Source organism: Benincasa hispida, chromosome 8 (assembly GCF_009727055.1).
Source record: "Benincasa hispida cultivar B227 chromosome 8, ASM972705v1, whole genome shotgun sequence".
NCBI classification, from domain to species: Eukaryota; Viridiplantae; Streptophyta; class Magnoliopsida; order Cucurbitales; family Cucurbitaceae; genus Benincasa; species Benincasa hispida.
Window position 1 is genome coordinate 63,435,054 of NC_052356.1, and position 19,665 is coordinate 63,454,718.

The 19,665-nt window shown below is 32.1% G+C and overlaps 2 protein-coding genes across 2 annotated transcripts; one reads left to right on the top strand and one right to left on the bottom strand.

The window, feature by feature from the left end:
- The first annotated feature begins 11,070 nt into the window (after positions 1-11,070).
- On the top strand, positions 11,071-11,854 carry LOC120082407 (aquaporin NIP2-2-like). The gene is made up of 3 exons (XM_039037569.1): positions 11,071-11,204; positions 11,292-11,353; positions 11,556-11,854. Exons 1-3 carry the CDS (start codon positions 11,100-11,102, stop codon positions 11,632-11,634), a joined length of 246 nt encoding a protein of 81 aa, XP_038893497.1. The 5' UTR covers positions 11,071-11,099; the 3' UTR covers positions 11,635-11,854.
- A 752-nt stretch (positions 11,855-12,606) lies between these two features.
- On the bottom strand, positions 12,607-15,307 carry LOC120082699 (probable inactive dual specificity protein phosphatase-like At4g18593). Its single transcript, XM_039037976.1, has 3 exons — positions 15,196-15,307; positions 13,734-13,998; positions 12,607-13,626 (listed from the first exon to the last, which is right to left on the bottom strand). The coding sequence occupies exons 2-3, from the start codon at positions 13,993-13,995 to the stop codon at positions 13,472-13,474; spliced, it is 417 nt and encodes a 138-aa protein (XP_038893904.1). The 5' UTR covers positions 13,996-13,998; positions 15,196-15,307; the 3' UTR covers positions 12,607-13,471.
- Between the last annotated feature and the right edge of the window lie 4,358 nt (positions 15,308-19,665).

Consider the following 19,665-nt stretch of genomic DNA (forward strand, 5'->3'; position numbering starts at 1 on the left):
GTGTTTCTATTAAACCCAAGTAACAATCAGGCTGATGAACAACCCTCCCACTACGTCGAGGCATTCTCAACTCTTAAGAATGATGTGACTGACTATATGTACTAGTTTTATCTACTACTTTAGTAGATAAACTAGCTCTATCTGTAGCGTCTTTTGAAATTTCTTTCAACACTATTTTACTGCTTGGTTGATGATTTCTAATGTGGTCTTCCTCTAGGAATGTGGCATTTGTTGATATAAATACCTTGTTTTCTTGAGGATGATAAAATAGACCACCCCTTGTTTCCTTTGGATAGCCTACAAATAGGCATAACTTTGAACGGTGTTCCAATTTCTTGGGATTTTGTACCAACACATGTGTTGGGCAACCCCAAATTCTAAAGTGACATAAACTACTTTTACGCCATTTTCATAGCTCATAAGGTGTTTCTGAAACACTTTTAGAGGGAACATTGTTCAAAATATGGACAGTAGATTCAAGTGCATATCCCCAAAAGGAATCAGGCAATTGAGCATAGCTCATCATAAAGCGAACCATATCTAATAAGGTTCGGTTTCTTCTTTCCGATACACCGTTCTGCTGAGGTGTACTAGGTGCAGATAGTTGTGACTGGATCCCATTTTCTATCAAATAGTCTTGGAATCGTATGTCCATATATTCTCCATCTCAATCTGATCGAAGTGTCTTTATTGTTTTACCTAATTCATTCTCAACTTCAGCCTTATATTCTTTGAACTTTTCAAGAGAATCAGACTTGTGATGAAGCAGGTAGACATGACCCTACCTTGAATAATCATCAATAAAACTGATGAAATATTCATACCCACCTCGAGCCTTGACATTCATTGGTCCACAAAGATCCGAATGTACGAGCTCTAAGGGTACTTCGGCTCTGAGAATTTTTCCAGTAAAAGGCCTCTTAGTCATTTTTCCTTCAAGACAGGATTTACATGGAGGTAAAGAGTTCTCTTCTAACTGACTTAAAAGTCCACTCTTGACCAATCTCCCAATCCTATTGAGATTTATGTGACCAAGTCTTAGGTGCTATAGATAGGCGTTGGAAGAAACCTTTTGTTTTTTATTCTGAGTTTCTAATATTCTAAACATTTCAGTCTTTAAAACAAAATTTGTTCTAGTTGGTCTTAACTTATATAAGTTGTCTTCAAGTAGTAGAACAAATTTGAATACCTTTACAAAAAATGAACGCTTCATTTATATTAAAAGATATTGTATATAATTGTTCTATAATACAAGCGATAGATATCAAATTCCTCTTCATAAGAGGTGCATACAAAACATTTTTAAGTATTAGATATCTATCTTAAAAAAACAACTTCAAATCTCCCACTGCTTCAGCTGAGACAACCTCTCATGTTCCAACTTTGAGGGTTATCTCACCTTCTTCAAGCTTTTTCCAAGAATGTGTTTCCTGAAACGAGAAAAAAATATGATTAGTGGCTCCTGAATTTAGTATCCAGGTTGAAGTATCATATTTCACTAAACATGTTTCAACGACCAGTAAATCATATTTACCTTGTGCCGTTTTCTCAACTTTCTTCTCTGTAAGGTACTTCGGGCAATTTCTCTTCCAATGCCCGTTTTGGTTACAGTGGAAACATTTTCCTTTATCTGTATCCTTCTTTCCCTTTTTTATCTTGGGAGTCTGCCCTTTTCCCTTCTTTTTCATTTGAGCTTTAGAGGGCCCAACTCTATTTTTAGAGGACGATCCTCTTATAAATATTTTCTTAGTGGTAGCAACATTTGCTTCCACTTCTTTCCCCTTAACTAAAGTAAGGTTTTGGAGCTCATTAAGAAGGGTAGTGAGGTTAACTTCTATCTTATTTAAAGATGCATTTGTCTTAAAAGGTATAAAACTCTTCGGAAGAGATTGTAAGATAAAGCTAACCTGGTTAGCCTCATCAATGTGTCCGCCATTTACTTCAACGATATTAAAGTACATCATCATGTCCAAGACATGTTTTCTAACAAAGGTCCTCTCCTTCATACGCTTCGTGTAAATGTGCTTAATTGCCTCGTGTCTAAGGGACCATGATGGTTGCCCAAACATTTCTTTTAATGAATCTATTATCTCTTTAGCCGTAGCTAAGGATTCATGTTTCTTTGCCAAAACATCAGACATGCTGGCAAGAATGTAAACACGGGCCTTTTCATTGGCTTTGACCCATCAATCATATGCTTCCCGAACAATTCGGTTAGCATTTGAGGTTGGGGCTTGAGGAAATTCCTCAATTAAGACAAATCTTAAATCTTCAACTATCAGTATTGTGTTTAGATTTGATTTCCATGCCGAATAATTATCGCCATTTAGTTTCTCGGAAGCTAAGAGTTGAATTATCGAGCTATTCATCTGAAAAGATAAACGTATCATTTTTAGTAAAAAAAACATTAATCTTTTAAATCCAATCAAGTTTAGCAAAATAATAAGAATAATAATAATAATGTACCCTTCATTATTATATTTTGCAACGATGTTTCAAAAGTTTAGAGTAACCTCCACCGAAGAGCAGTCGATTATTCCTCTTTTGAACCAAGACAATCTTGACTAGATGATAACCCCAGAATAACTCTTTATTCTTATAGCACTTTAGTTATCGCTACTTTGGTCGAGAATATACTAACATCTTAGTGATTCTTGTAAGTGTAACCTTCCATTTTTGGATTTAAAAAACTAGAATCAACATGCTCCCGAAAGTGGAAAGTCAATATAAAAACTGATCTAAGAGAGCCTATCCGTATTTGGAGTTCGCGGTGTTCCAAATCCTATAATACAATCCTCCGAAGGGAAAGGTCGCCCCAGGGCAGACATGCAGGCGCATTATAGGAATCTCACGGTGCGACCTAATGGAAGAAACCGTGGGATATGTTGTTACATACCCCTCATCCACTTACTATGAACTACTTCCCCTATTCACCTTGATATTGATCTATGCAAACACTCTCCGAAGGGAGTCCGCTCCTAAGCACGACCCAAAGCCCTGCATGGACCTCACGACGTGAACTCTTAGGGACGTTAGAGCTAAAAGTATGCTACTTCTCTCTAGCTGAAGAGTTCTATAACGGTTTCGGGTATAAAAAAAATACTTAGAGATATATTTCGACTAAACTAAACATATCCTAAGTCTAGGTGATAGATCTATGTATAACTCTTATACTGGATTTTAACCTATGATGTCTAGGTGATAAACAAATTTTATTACCTCACTTCTCTCACACATGCTCATTAAAACTAGAGTTATTTGACTTAGATGCCAGTTTGATCTCTAGGTAGGAGGTTTTCCATAAATCGTCATCTTAAGAACCCCCAACCTTAGACAAGATCTCCCCGGGTAAGTAAATAACTCTTTATTTAACAAGTAATTGACCTATTTTAACTCTTTAGAAAAGGCGATTGAAATTGCACCAATTTAAATCTAGGTGAGCATGCAACTTTTATCTTTGTTGTAGATTTTAAAGTCTAGGTTATTTTATAACAATTATAAAATAAAATTATAATCAGTATAATCCTAGAATCATACATCTATAACATACATTCATACTTGATGATCATGCTTTAATATAACACTTTATATTAAAAAACACTTAACATGCATACTATATACATTATAACAATTATAACATATATCAAATGCATGTACATGTTAACCTATGGTGGGATTTTAAATCTATATGGCATACTATATGCACAACAAGATTCAAAGTTTAATTAAAACATACATCAACATGCATAATTAATTAAACACCCTAAAATGAATTGATTTTGGCTCTTAAATTAAGCTAGTACAAAAAACCGCTCTCGATCTAGGTTCAAACACATTTGAATCAACTCGAACCGGCCAAAAAATTCCCGAACCGGCCCAAAACTCCAAAAAACCAAGTTGAACTGGTCAAATTGGCTCAACCAGGTCAAACGGACAGGTCCAGACTGTCTGGACCGGCTAGTCAATGCCCACTAGCGCAGTCAATGGAAGCGCGGGGTGGGTAGACGGAAACGCGGGCGCATGGGCGCGAGCAGGCGGGCGAAGAATCGGGTCGGATCTGAGCATGTCTCGGGTCTGGTGGAGTGCGCGGAGTGTGAGAGTCGGATCTGGGCTTCGGGTCGGGTCTGGGAGCACGTCTTTTGGGTTTGGTGGCAACTTTCTCGGGTCTGGGAGTAAATTCGGGTCTGTGAGTTTTTTTTTCTTCATTTTGAAGCTGTCCTCTTTCCCGGAACCAAGTAATTACATCTTAATTTCAACTCTAATGACTCTAGCAAATTTACAGACCCTTTTTCATACATTAATGCTCATAAACATGTGAGCAATTACAAATTAATACTACAAAAAAAAACTTAATTTAATTGCCAAAACCTAAAAACCATTTTAGTTTCCAATCTCAATTTTATCTAATAAATTGATACCCACCACATGCAATTGAGTAAAATTAAAACATGCTCTGATACCACATGATGGAAAAGTAGGCATGCGCAGCGGAATTGAGGATCAATTTTACTCTAATTGCATAAATTAAACATACAACCTTAAATTAGTTAATTAGGGTTTTTTTAGAAACAATATCTTTGAAGCTCCCGAAACTCGTCTATCTCTGTTCGAACACGAATCGAAAAACCACTAGAGCTGACCTACTATCCTCTGGACTCAGAACCTGGTTGTGGGGCTCGATGGATGAAGAACCCAAGAGAGAGAAAGTGAAGGAAATAGTAGAGTGAAATTTAGGTTGGGTTTGGATTTTTTCAGCCCTATTTTTAAAAACTCAATTTTGCAAAATGTCCAAAAGTTTTTAATCCAAAATGACAAGCCCATATTTATAGAAAATGGCCATGCAAAATTGCATGAAATAACTTCATAAAAACCCAACATCTAGAATCCACTATCTAAGTGAGCTGAATGTCTCTACTATAAGCCAACACCTAGCCCACTATTTTGTTAGTGGAATTATCCAACAAAAGTTTGGATTTTCCCACTAACTTTAGTCAAAGGGCAAAATAGTCATTTGGTCAAAGTCAAACTTTGACCGAAAAGTTAACATTTTGACTTTTTATGATTTTTTCCGTGTTGAAAAATTTTGACCTCCCGAGCATGAATCTGCATTCATTTTCTCGAAATTCAAATCACATTTGAATACAAGGTCGGTCAAAGTTTGACTTTTCAAAGTCAAAAGTCAACTCTTTGACTTTTTACATCTTTGACCATTTCCATTATTTCCGAGCTTCCGAATATGAACGTATTCATATTCTTGATATTTAAATCACATTTTAATATTAAAGTTGTATCTCTAAACTAAAAAACTAACCAATATATCACATATACTTGTCGGTTTCTCTCTTTTCACCTAGTTTGAACAATTCGAATTATTCTATCATACTGTTCTAAGTTTATTCCATATGAACTAGTAGGGGAACTTAATGAACCTATAGATCATGGGTTCCAACGATCCGAGATTAGCTAGCTAAACTCTTTAGATGGAGCTAATCAACATTCGTTAACTCACGGGTCATTCCACTATAGTTTCATAGTTGCATTCCCCTCACTATAGATATATTTGTGTCCATATGATATAATCATGATTAGTAAGCTAATCATTCACAGGTTGTTCGTAATCTTGGCTGGGTCATAAAAACCGTTTTACCCTCAAGACTACATCTTATTCCTTAAGTTCCACCGATCTTCTAATGAACAATTGGTTTAAAGTTCAACCTATAAACCGAACTCCTCTCGGGCCGATGAGAGGGTGGGGCCCCTTGTTCAAGACTTGGATTCAGTACTAAAGGGAACAACCTATCTATATAATGGGTAGGAGTGAATTTCGTCTTGCACCCTATGTTCCCAACTATCCACCTGATATTACCCTTGAAATGGGAGGCTTATTGGGCCAACGATAATGAGCTACCCTCACCTATGCAGATCTAAGGATAATTCTGAATGAACATGAGTCCATAGTTAGCTCAAGATTAAGATTAAGTTACCTAGGTCATCAATTAACGAAATAGTCAGTTTTATACCTTAAACGACATTTAAAACGTAAAAGTGACTATTTCATGGTTCACTCTTATGTAAACTCTTTACATAGGAGACCCCCATTTTCATGTCTCCACATGAACGATTTAGGATCACATCATTTGTACTAACTACAAAATGGGTCGCATCCATAGTGTCCCCAGAATAAGGCGCCCAACCTTATTCATATACTATAGACCATTTTGACTACATATATTTGAACTTGATCGACATTTATGTCACTACATAAAGTTCAAACTTAAACTTAATAGCCTCAGAACATTAGTTTATTGGATTCATGAATATAGAATTTAAATTTACTAAAAATTTTCAATAACAGCTTTATTGAACAAGAATATGATATTACAAACTACGAGTTTTAGGACATAAAATCCAACATGAAGGCGGTATTTTGATTTGTATGGGTGAGAGTGGTCAGATCGCCGACTCAATAAGCCTACCATTTTGGAAATTCGTCTGATTGGGGAGATGCAAAACATAACTACATAAGATGAAATTCACTCATTTCCTACGTTTGGGTAAGTAGATAAATTGCTCCCTTAAGGGCTAATTCTGGGACTTGAACAATGTGGCGCCACACCCTCTCTTGGCTCGAGAGGGATTTGGTCATAGTTGGACCATGACTTATTGTTTATTAGGGGGATCAATGGTACAAAAGTAGTTAAATGTAACCAAATGGGTAAAACGATAATTTTGGCCGAACTGTACTTATGAACAATTTGTGAAAGGTCATCGCATTGTTTATTAGTTATATCCAATGGAGACAGAAATATATATGTAGTGAGAAGAGTACAACTGTTGATCTTTACTGGAGTGACCGACAGCTAATGGATGTTGAATGATTTAATTAAAAGAGTTTAATTAATTATTCAAGTACCATAGGAGCTTCAATCTACAGGTCCATAAGGTTCCCTCTATAGCTCAACAAGGATTATTGAGAATTAATTTTGAATTAGTTTGAATTGTTCAAATTAATTGAGAAAATTAATTATATATGATATAACTAATTTAAATTAATTATATGTGATATAATTAGAATAATGTATTTGATACATTATAATATAAAGTTTATTTGAGAGGAAATAAATATTTGAATATGATTCAAATATTAATTGTATGAATTGGATTCATGTAAATACTATAGGTTAAATTTAATATGAATTTGATTCATATTAAATAACATATGTTTAATGAGAGAATTTCAAACCATAGGTTATGTTTTATTTGATATAATATAAATTATGGATTATATGTTATATTCGATATAACATAAAGTATAATATATGTTATATGAGGAATGAGTTATTATATAATTTATATTATTTTTAATTAAATTTAAAATTAGTTTTAAAATTTAATTAGAGGAGAGAGTTGAATAACTCTCTCCCACGATTTTCTCAAGTTTGAATGTGAGATGGGAAGTGGTTGGGGGGTTTTCTTCTCCCTGGCCAAAAACAATGCAAATGATTCTTTTTTGAGTAAATTCTCTCTCAAATTCTCTCATTCTCTTCCAAAAATCTCAAAATTCACACCTCTTGAGAAATTCTCATCCTAAGAGAATATAGAGATAATTCTTGTGGTGGTGCTCCTTGGATTTACCGTTTGTTGGATCATGACTGGAGAAGAGGATTCGTAAAGAAGTTTTTGTCTTCAAGGGTACATATTTCTCCTAACCTTAATTCTTATTTCTCCATCAATTGCATGCTATAATTTTCTGAATTTATGCATATTTTGTTCTATGAAAATAAAAATTGGGCCGATCCCCGCTTCCGCTACGGAACATCATAGTTCCCACGAGGAAAGCTATTGAGTTCTTGATGATTCTCTTGTAAACACAAAGTTCATCAACATTCTGATCAAATCCAGTATCAAATCTTATATTTCAAGATCGTGATGCTTGTTTCAATCCAAAAATGGACAGACTAAGCTTGCAAACCTTTTGCTCTTGATCTTGTTCAATGAATCCTTTTAGCTGATTTATGTAGATGGTCTTTTCAAGATTGTCATTCAAAAAAGCAGTCTTGACATCCATTTGCCATACTTCATAGTCATAATATGTGGCTAAGAATTGTAATAAATATTAATATGAGAACGGGTGAGAAAATTTCTTTACTACTTCCTCAACTTGGGCATAATCCTTTGTCACAAGTCTCCACTTACAACCTATAGCCCATATGTCTCAAGATTACACATTATTAATGTCCATGTAATCTACCTTCTACTTACCAAATTGCTATAAATAGTGACATTTTGTGGATTTTGAAAGACACACATTGGGTAAAGTCTATGAAAATTGGAAAAAATTGAGAATTTAGAGAAATTTCTTATTTTATATTTTGTTAATTTAATTTCTTTTGTTTATTTATATATTTAATTTATTTTATTTTAATATTATATTTTATTGGTCGTATTCTCATGGTGCTCTTCAGATTCACAACACCAACAACCTAGAATATAAATTTTTGAATTATTATTTTATTCCCTTACTTAACCGTGAAAAAAGGGACTGAATTCTTGATTTTTTTTTCTTCAGAAAAAAAGTTATATATATATATATATATGAGTCCAACTTCTAGATCTACCTATTCTATCCACCCGCACTAACTTTTTATTTTTATTTAACTTTCATTAAAAGAGTGAATTAGTGAACACATATTTGTGTGAACCCCTCAACCCTTTAAAAGAACGATAACAAAAACTAACGATAACAAAAACTTAGAAATAGCCTCCTCAAATTTTCATCTTTCAAAATTAATATATTTTTTTCAACTCGTTATAATACTTTTTTTTTTTTATCCATTTCACTTAAGATCGATCATCGAGATTTACATAAAAATCTAACTTTTTCAAATTTCGTGTTTTGAGCTTTTTCGGTGAAATTAAGGGCAATTAGTACTGAATATCTATCCATTTTTTTAAATATCACGTAATATTTCCAAATTAAATATCAAATCTTACCTAATTTTTCAAATCTTTGAGCCCAAAGATCAAATTTTCCAAAAAGGAATGGAGATATAAAGAATCTCAGTATATTTCGGGCAAAATTAACATCGAGATTCTTTATGTTTTACCAAATCTTATTTTTTTTTATTTACAAAATTTGATTTTTACAAAATTTAAAAATTACAGTGCACTTGAGATTCATATGAAGAATCATAATTGGTAGATTCATTTGGAAATTCATATAATTACAAAAGCAAAAATTGGGGTAAATATTTGAAAAATTATGTAAAAATTCGATATAAGATTTGGTAATAATAATCAAATTTGGAGAAATTTTGAAAATATATAAGATCAAGTAGAATATTAGTATTAATATTGTTCGGAATTTCACCAAGAAGGCTCAAAACAACGAGTGAGTTAGAAAAATTAATTTTTTTTAACAAAATCTCGATGGTATGATTTCGAGAAAAACTAATTTATCGAGTTTGCAAAAAGATATTAATTTTAAAAAATGAAAACTTGATGGTGGAAAAAAAAAGTTAAGCTAATGAACAACCCATGTGCCATATGATCTACCTTGTCGGAATGCATTTAATTCAAACAAACATAAATTTTAATGAATTGCTTTAAAACATGTTTTGCAAAAATTGTATTTAAAGGTATAAAATTAGTGGAAAAATACTTGTTGGTCCTTAGATTTTGAATCTAATTTCTATTTAGTTCATATATTTCAAAATATTACACATTTAATCCTTAACTTTTGAGTTTGGTTGTAGTTTAATCCATAAATTTCAAAATGTTATAATTTTACTTTTGACATGGAGTTTTACTTTAATTTGGTTCCTATATTTAAATAACACTTTTAACTTTGATTATTCACTAAATACTTATTTTTTATCTTTAATATTAATTTGTCTTAACAAATTAAAAATAATTAAAATAATTATAATTAATTAAGTTTCACTATTTTTATCCCTTTTAAAAATAAATTTAAAATTTTCACTCATAATTATTTTTAATTAATGAATAGAAATTGACAACAATGATTGAGAATGAGTATTTAATAAAAAATTGAGGTTAAAAATATACAATTTTGAGATTAGAAACCAATTTAAAACAAAACTTAAATCTCAAGGTAAAATTACACCATTTTCAAATTTCGGAATTAAATTGAAACAATTCAAAACTTAAAAACTAGATTAGAGACTAAATAAAAACTAGATCCAAAACTTAGAGGCAAAAATATTTTTTTTTTCTTAAACTAAATATCAAATTAGTTTTGATTAATTAAAAACGTAATGCAGTTCGATTGTTTTGATGATTAGAAAAGTGTTTTTTAAAAACACTCTTAAATATGGCCGAATTGTGGAGAATTTTGCATTTCAAAGAACCCAACTTCGAGAATTCATGTTCAAAATCTCCTATCATCTTTGTCGACTACTCTCTGCCAACCCAATATTCATATCCATTTAATTAACTTATGTAATCCAAAAATTTAAGTTGCTTGGTGAAGGTGAATTTAATTAGAGATGAAATAATATTGTAGGATTCGAACACAAGACCTCCTTAGATAATCTGTTCTATACCATATTAAATCACTAATTAATTCAAAAGCTTAATATCATGGTTTGCAATGTATGTTTGGTGTCAAAATTAAAAATGATGATGGTCATTTGGTATTGTCAGGATCCACTAAAAATGTATTGATTATCCACGATGCCTTATGTGGTTCTCCTGAGGAAAAAATTAGAGTGTTCTCACACGCTAGGACTCTTCCATTTCTCTCTTGCTTTACCACTCTCCACCTCTCACTTGTGCTCATGTTTATGGATAAAAAAATAGCAAGAAAGTTTCAAAGTATTACACTGTTACACTTGAAATATGAATTTCATCTTCATAGTTCAGTAATAGCAAGAAAGTTTCACAGCAGATCCATTCTGGACCTTGAAATGTTTTTTTAGAGTATTTTCTAGTTTAGTTTCAAACATATTTATTTTTATAAAAAATAAAAAATATTGGAAATGGACTATTTCAGTTGAAGCATAATTCAATATATACTAATTATATGAGTCGATGTAGGTTCCACTAAATGCAACAACTCAATTAACTGGAGCTACAGTATGAGCCTTCACACTGCGTATAACAACTCAACTCAACTTAGTTTCACCTTTAAAGCACTTCTCGTGGAGATGGTTGTTTCATTTTGTATGATGTACATGAAAGCCGTAAGAACATATTATTGTTAACCTCCTTCTCTCTTAATTTCATTTGCTAAGATTGTTCTCTGTGTTTTTTATATGTGATTTTGGCAGGTAGGAGAGCTTGGAGGCATAGCAGTGGGGTCAGCTGTATGTATCACATCCATCTTTGCTGGGTAACCAAAACAATAACACTTCTTTCAGTTTGGCTTTTTATTCTGTAAAAGCTTTGTGGGTACTTGGGAAAAATCTCAAATTAGAATTTATTCCATATGATGTATATCTTCAAAATTCAAGGACTAGAAAGATAATTTGTTGAATAATATATATGTGGTTGAAATGATGCAATGTAATAAAAGTTGGATTAACCATGTGTAGGCCAATATCGGGTGGGTCGATGAATCCAGCAAGGTCACTAGGACCTGCGATTGCTAGTTCACATCACGAAAGGATTTAGGTGTACCTGGTCGGCCCCGTTGCAGGGACATTGCTGGGGGCATTTTCATTTAACTTCGTACGAACCACTGAAAAACTTGACCATCCACTTTCTATACAATGAAGCCGATGATGCTCGATCTTCATTTCAAATCATGTCAATTACTTTAATTATAGTATAAAATGTTTATATTTGATAAGATGTATTTGGTGCATTTATATTTGTTAGATGATAGGATATATTAAATTTGCTTTCATCCATTAACTTAAATTTTTTGGTCAAATCGGTGATTTTAAGATGGTAAGTTCAGGAAGTCCAATATTATATGTTTAAATTCTTGCAATATTATTTTATTAATATAATATTAAATTTGACTTCATCCATTAATTTAAACATTTGATACTAGTATGCATATTATACTCGGTCAATGGAATGGGTACAGACTTTACCTTCTTCCTCTCTCTGATTTATGAATGTTGTATAAAAGCTGTAATGTTTAATTTAAGTTGTGATTTATTATTATCATTTTAAAATTTTTTTTAATTTAAGGTTAGATTTAATTTTCAGTTTCTTCTGCAATTTATTTTTTTAGTTTTGAGAGAAGAATGGATCTGAAATAGGAGAATCGTTTTTTTTTTTTTGTTATTTTACAAGTGTGAGCTTTGGTCTGAGTTTGGTACCAAAATCAATCAGAAAATTAATTCTCCTTTTCAAGTTATCTCTCTCGATTTTTTTGTTATTTTTTTTGTTTATTTTTAGTTGTTGGATGGACTTTTGAGAATTATTGAGCTTTGAGACAAACATTATGTTCAATTGAAGAATATTAATGATAATATAGTAATAATACTATTTTCGTTTTCCTTTTAGATTTATATATTAGAGAAGAAAATAAATAAAAAGTATTTATTTTTTATTTTAAATTGTGGAACTAAAATAAAATTGAAAAAAAATGTTTAATCATTTAAACTATGTTTAGCAATCCGTAACTAAAAGTAGTGGTCATAATGAGCTTCCATTAATGTATCAAGCATAATATATCTCAATTACAAACTTAATTAAATTGCTTTGGATCATTTTAAGATGATTAACAATTGATCAGCCACACAAAAATTATAATGGTTCGATCTCAACCAGAGATGTATACATACTTTGAAAGGTCTGTATGTAATATCACCCAGAGCCAAACACATTTTTGGTTGGTTCATGAGGTTGACGTGGGTTTTCTTCTTTTTTGCTTCTTTTTTCCTTTTATTTCCTCCTTTCTTCTCGACAAACTTGGTGTTGTTCATTGATCACCACCACATCGCTCGACTTCGCTGTTGATCACACCCCACAACATTGCACCGCCAACTTAATATGACAAACAAAGACTCAAATTTATAGTGAAGAAACAAATGAGCTCTCCAAATCTGAGGAAGAAAAATCGTTCTACACATATCTAAAACGTCAAGAACCTTGTTTCTTTGCTGATATCCGTATGATTGGTTGAACTTCAGTCTTGTAAACAAAATTTCCATCCAAACTTCGGATAAGTCCTTGGCTGGTACTATACAAATTCCCAAATAGGATGCTACTTGAACCCCGTAGCCTAAGGCTTCCAACAAAATTGTTGCATCCGTGTTAATTCTCATTCAAAAGATCTTGGATTCAAAATTTCCTTTCCCATAAGTATTCAGTATTCAACAATCCAAACTTCGGTTTCTGTCTTAGAATTACCAAAGATTGAACTTCTCAATACTCTGCTTAATCAAGTTGGCTAGATATCTAGTTCTAGGAAAAGAAAAAAAGCAAGAGCCCATAGACGAAGACCTATAGCAACTACAACTAGCAAGTAAACTTTATTTCGTTTCTAATTTATTCACATAAGGCATTCATCTAATCTGCTTTTGTGAAGTTGAAAAGCAGGATTAACCCAAGCTCCACAGCTGCACTGCATTCCAGCCCAGTTGAAGGAACCCAAACGAGCTTTGCATCCAATACACACAAGTTTCTCTTCATCATGGCCATCTTGCACTGGTCAATCAGAAAAAAAGAAATGAGTTGATTTCTACTGCAAGCAAGCAAGATTAGATGAAACAAAAGAAGAAGAGAAAAATGGGGTTTGATTTGCTTAATCTTACAGGTTTCCATCCATTTCATTGGTTCAACAAAAATGGAGGTGCAATCAGCTGGCTTGTTTTCGATTCCTCGTGAATTACCACTTCTCTTGTTCCACTTAAAGCACGATTCACCTTTTCCTCTTTCATGGGTGACCATACTCTCCTGCGTGGCAACAATTCTACGACACTTCTTACAACGATACATTACTTGAGTGTTTGATAAGGATTCTGAACTTGAGTTATTTTCATCAGCCATGTTTGTATCTCTACAATAGTGGCTCATACACTGGGGAAAAGGGAGTAAAGGAATAAATTTTGTTAAATAAATGGAGCAAAGAATAGGAAGATATGGCAACATGGAGACAGAAACTTCAGTAACTTGGCCAGACAACAGACTAAAGAGCATTCAACAAGAAAGATTGCAACGAGGGCAGTATTCAGTTGTCTGTTCCTTGTATACTTCTTCCCTTCTTCAAAACAATTACAGAATATAAAATGTGAAAATATGAATGCTAAGTCATTGAAACATTAAAAAAAGAGCAAATCAAGACTGGAATATGAAGAAATTTTTCGAAAGTTGAGAGCTAATTTTGATGCATCTTATCATCTACAAAAGTCAGTCCCTCAAAAATCGTATCATCATTAAGCACCCACACCAAACAGAACTTCACAGCAAAAGAACCCTCCCTCCTCGTCCTCCGCTCGAAAAAAGAGTTATCAAATGTCATAAAATTAAGGTATTGGCAAAAGAGAGTAACACCCATATCAAGAAATGCTAAGAACCAATTGACATGATACAAAAAATGGTTTGTATTGCTACCTTCAGACCAAGTAACACCCCATTTTAATTCATGAATTGTTATTAGATATATCCGTTCACTTGCGGGATCTGTCAATCCCAATCCATCAAATCAAGAAAAGGAGTGAGTTTCTATATTTGGATTCCGTTCTCAGAGGCTGAAAATGTATACATTATACATGAGTGAATTTCATATAGATTTAGTCAAAAATTGACCCTGAGTCATGAGCATTCATAGTTTCACGAGATTTCCATTTCCTAATGCCCGACAAATATTGTATTAACATAAAACATAACAGTTTAGTTCTAGATACAAGAAAGAGATTAAGCATTCTTTCTCTGATTATACAACAATGAGGATTAAATAAGTTTTTGATGATAACATCAACATTACATATTATAGATAGGTTAAAAGAAAGTTTGGGTTTCCTAATTCCTACACAAACCATTTGAACACTTATTTCCTTCCTCTAGTTCTTAAGAAAATTTCAAGAAGCAGAACCATAAAACACCCAAACAATGTCAACATTCACTACGCTAAAATTCGGATTCACAAAAAATGAAACGGAGGAAAATTCAGCTCCGGGCCGGAATACGAATAATCTATTCGTTTCAAATTTTAGGGTTTTCCATGAAAGACGAGAATGAAATTACTTGTTAGTTGGCTTAAGAAATTTGCCACACCTGAGAAAAGTTGCAGCGTCGCCGTTGTGCTTAAACCTTCGTCCTTCCCTCCGCAACCATGAGGAACAAAATAAGGAGAATGTCCAAACTCTACCAAATACCAAATTTAAACCCACAAGGAAATAAGAATATATATATATATATATATATATGTCTTTCCTTTTTTTTTTCTCCTTTTTTCTGAAACAATATATATTTTCCCTTTTTAAGTTTGTAACTCTATAAGCATGAGCATAACAATATTTTAGGGCTAATTTCAACGGTAGGGTAGTTTTTTATTTTTTATTTTTTTTTACAGAAAAATACAGAAGTAAGGTTGTGACTGTTGTAAAACTAAGGGGTATGGGACATAAATATCGAGAAATTATAATATTAAAATAATATAATTAAATAACTTAAAGAAAATAAGAAAATAATGAAATTTTCTCTAATTTCGCTTCAAAAAGTTGAGATTTCTCACCAATATTCACACACCTATATGAACCCACCAAATATCTTTGTTTATAGACAAATTGGCAAGTAGGAGGTGGCTTCTTTGGACACTAATAATGTGTAGTTATAAGACAAATGGCCAACAAGTACAAAGACACATGGAGACATGAAGGATGAGCATCTATTTTATTGTAATATTTATATAATACTCTCTTCAAATGGAAATATTACTTGAGGTCTCTGAGGCATTGCATTCCAATATTGTATACTAATTTCTTAGAGGTTGTTGTAGGTAATGACTTCATAAATAAGTTTGTTAGGTTATCCTTGAAACAGATTTTTTGTATAGCGATGTTACCATTTTCTTCAAGATTATGAGTGTAGAAAAGCTTTGGTGAAATATGTTTTATTCTATCTTCTTTAATATATCATCCTTTGATTTGAGCTATATATATTGTGTTGTCTTCATATAACATCGTTGGAAGATTTTTACTAGAAGACAAACCACATGTTCTACGAATGTGTTGAGTTATTGATGTTAGCCATACATATTCTTGACTTGCCTCGTGAATTACAAAAATTTCAGCATGATTTGAGAAAGTAGTTGTTATGGTCTGTTTCACTGATGGCCATGATATAGTAGTTCCTCTACATGTGAACAGATAATTTGTTTGAGATTTAGCTTTGTGTGGACCAGATAAATATCCAAAATCTGCATAATCAATTAGATCAAAATTTGATTTATTTGAATAAAAAAAAAAACAGATCAATTGTTCTTCGGAGATTACGGAGTATATGCTTAATTCCGTTCCAATGTCCTTTTGTTGGAGAAGAACTATATCTTGCTAATAATTTTACTAAAAATGCAATTTTTAGTCTTGTACTATTAGCAAGATACATAAGTGCACCAATTGTACTAAGATATGGTACTTCAGGACCAAGAAGTTTTTCATTATTATCCCGAGGTCGAAATATATCTTTCTTCATATCTAGTGAACGAACTTCCATTGGAATGTTCAATGGATATGCTTTGTCCATATAAAATCTTTTAAAAAATTTTCTTGTATAAGTTGACTGATGAATAAATAGATATCTGTTAAATATTCAATTTGCAAACCAAGGAAAAATTTTATTTTTTCGAGATCTTTCATCTCAAATTATTTTTAAGATATTCCATTGCCTTTAAAGCTCTTCAAGAGTTCCAATTATATTTAAATCATCAACATACACAGTTATAATATCAAATTATAACTGTGACCTCTTTATAAAAACAGGCAGACATATTGGGTTATTTTAATATCGTTCTTTCAACAAATATCCACTCAGGCGATTGTGTCACATTCGTCCTGATTGTTTCAATCCATATAATTATCTCTGTAACTTTATTGAATACAATTCTCGGGAATTTGATTTATATGTTTTAGGTACCTTAAATTCTTTAGGAATTCTCATATAAATATCATTATTAAGAGATCCATATAAGTATGTCATGACTACATCCATAAAATGCATGTCTAGACTTTCATATATAGCCCGACCAATTAAATATCTTAGTATAATTGTATCCATCACCAGAGAATATGTCTCCTCATAATCGATACCAGGTCTTTGTGAAAAACCTTGTGCAACTAGTCTTACTTTATAACTTGTGACCTCATTATTTTCATTTCTTTTTCTCACAAATATTCATCTGTATCACACAGGTTTGACACTATTTGGTTTTCAGACTACTGGTCTGAAAACTTGATGTTTTGAAAGTGAGTTTAATTCTCATTTTTAGATATAATATCAAGAGCAACATTATACGCAAAAATGTTGTCAATAACTACATTAGTTCAATTCTATATTTTTCTTGTCATGACATAGTTTATTAAAATCTCATTATTATCTTTAGGTATTTTACCTTCCTCAGTAGTCATGTCAAGGATTTCTTCTTTTTCGAGGATTTTTATCTTTGGAACCCACTGGTCTACCACGTAGCATGTTCCAAACTCATTAGTAACAACTTGCTGTGTTGGGATATCAATTTTCGATGGGACATTTGCAGCTGGTATATGTGATTTAGTTACTTTCTTTGCATCCATAAATGCATCTGGTAACTAATTTGCTATATTTTGCAAATGAATCATTTTATGAATTTTAAGTTCACATTAATCTGTACAGGGATCTAAATGAGACAATAATGATGCATTCCATGTAATTTTATTTTTCCAACTTCTTAATTCCTCCCCTAATATTGGAAAAATTTTCTCATTAAAATGACAATCAGCAAATCGTGCAGTAAATACATCAGCCATCAGGGGTTCAAGATATTTAATAATTGATGCAAGATCATATCCAACATATATTCCTAACCTCCTTTGATGACCCATTTTAGTATGTTGTGGTGGAGTAATTGAAACCAATATTGTACATCAAATAAATTATCATATGGAAAATATTTGGCTCATGGCCATAAGTTAATTGTAATGGTGAGTACTTATGATAAATTACTGGCCTAATACGTACAAGTGACGCTACATTCAAAATAACATGTCCCCATACAGATGTAGGAAACTTAGCTCTCATAAGCAATGGTCTAGCAATTAATTGTGAACATTTTATGACATGCAATAATTCAATTAATAGCAAACACTTTATGAATGATTCTGTTAAACCATTTTGTGTATGAACATGAGCTACAAGATGTTCAACACTTATCCCAATTGACATACAATAATTATCAAAAGTTTGGGATGTAAGTTCACCAACATTATTAAGACGAATGGTCATAATTGTATAATCAAGAAATTGTGCTCTTAATTATTTGAGTAAGTAATCTTGCAAATGCAAGATTTCGACCCGATAATTAGCACGTGTGACTATCTGCTGAATGCACCTATTGATACCATAAAATATCTAAATGGTTCACTTAGTGGATTAATAAGTCCATATATACCATCACATGAATTTGTTCTAAAAATGCAGGGGGTTCAATTTCCACTTTGGGTAGTGATGGTATAATTATTAATTTTTCTTGAGAGCAAGCATCACATGATAATTCATTAGATTAAAGAATTTTTTGGCTCTTCAATGGGTATTCATTTGAATTCTCAATAATTATTCTCATCAATATAGACCCTAGATGACCTAATCTATCATGCCAAATTGTAAATAGGTCTGGATTCATGAACTTTAGGTTCATCGTTACATATGTTTCAATTACTCGTATATGAGTATAATATAACCCAGAAGATAAAGTAGGCAACTCTTCCAGTATACATTTTTCATATGAGACAGTAGATATGATATAAAAATACTTCATATTATTCTTTCTATCAGTCTTAATATGATAACCATTGCAATGTATATCTTTAAAACTAAGTAGATTTCTCTTTGATTGTCTAGAGAACAATGCATTGTCAATTGTAAATTTTGTTCCTCTAGACAAAATAATATTTGCTTCAAACTCCTCAATTAGGTTTGCAGAACTTGATATTGTATTGACTTTTGCTTCCAGCATTGTGAATTTGGAAAAATATATTTTACTTATAAATATTGTACGTGTAATTACACTATCAGCCAAACATAGATCTTCTTTGCTCATTTTTTAATCACTCAATGTACGAAAATGATCCATGTTTCTTTATTAAAAGAAAATAATTACAATAAGAAAAGCAACACTTGAGATATATAAAATTTAACATTAACCAAGAAAAAAAAATAAAAATAGAGGGGAAAAAAAGGACAACATCAACACTAAATATTCTCAAAATCAAAAGAAACACTTGTTACGCCATCAATTGTGCCAATTTTCTCTTCAGGAGATTTGAAAAAATGTGCCACATCCAAATATGTTATATTGAATGGGTCAAATATTTCATTATGCTGGTATGTTAAATTTGTATCCACATTTTTCCCTTTTTTCTTCAGGGTGGTTTAATAGAGATCAACTAAGTGTTTTGACGTACAATAGGTATGTGACCAATGCTCAATCATTCCTCATCGGAAACATTTATTTTTAACACCTTTTGGACTTTTATCTTGTGGAGTTTTTCC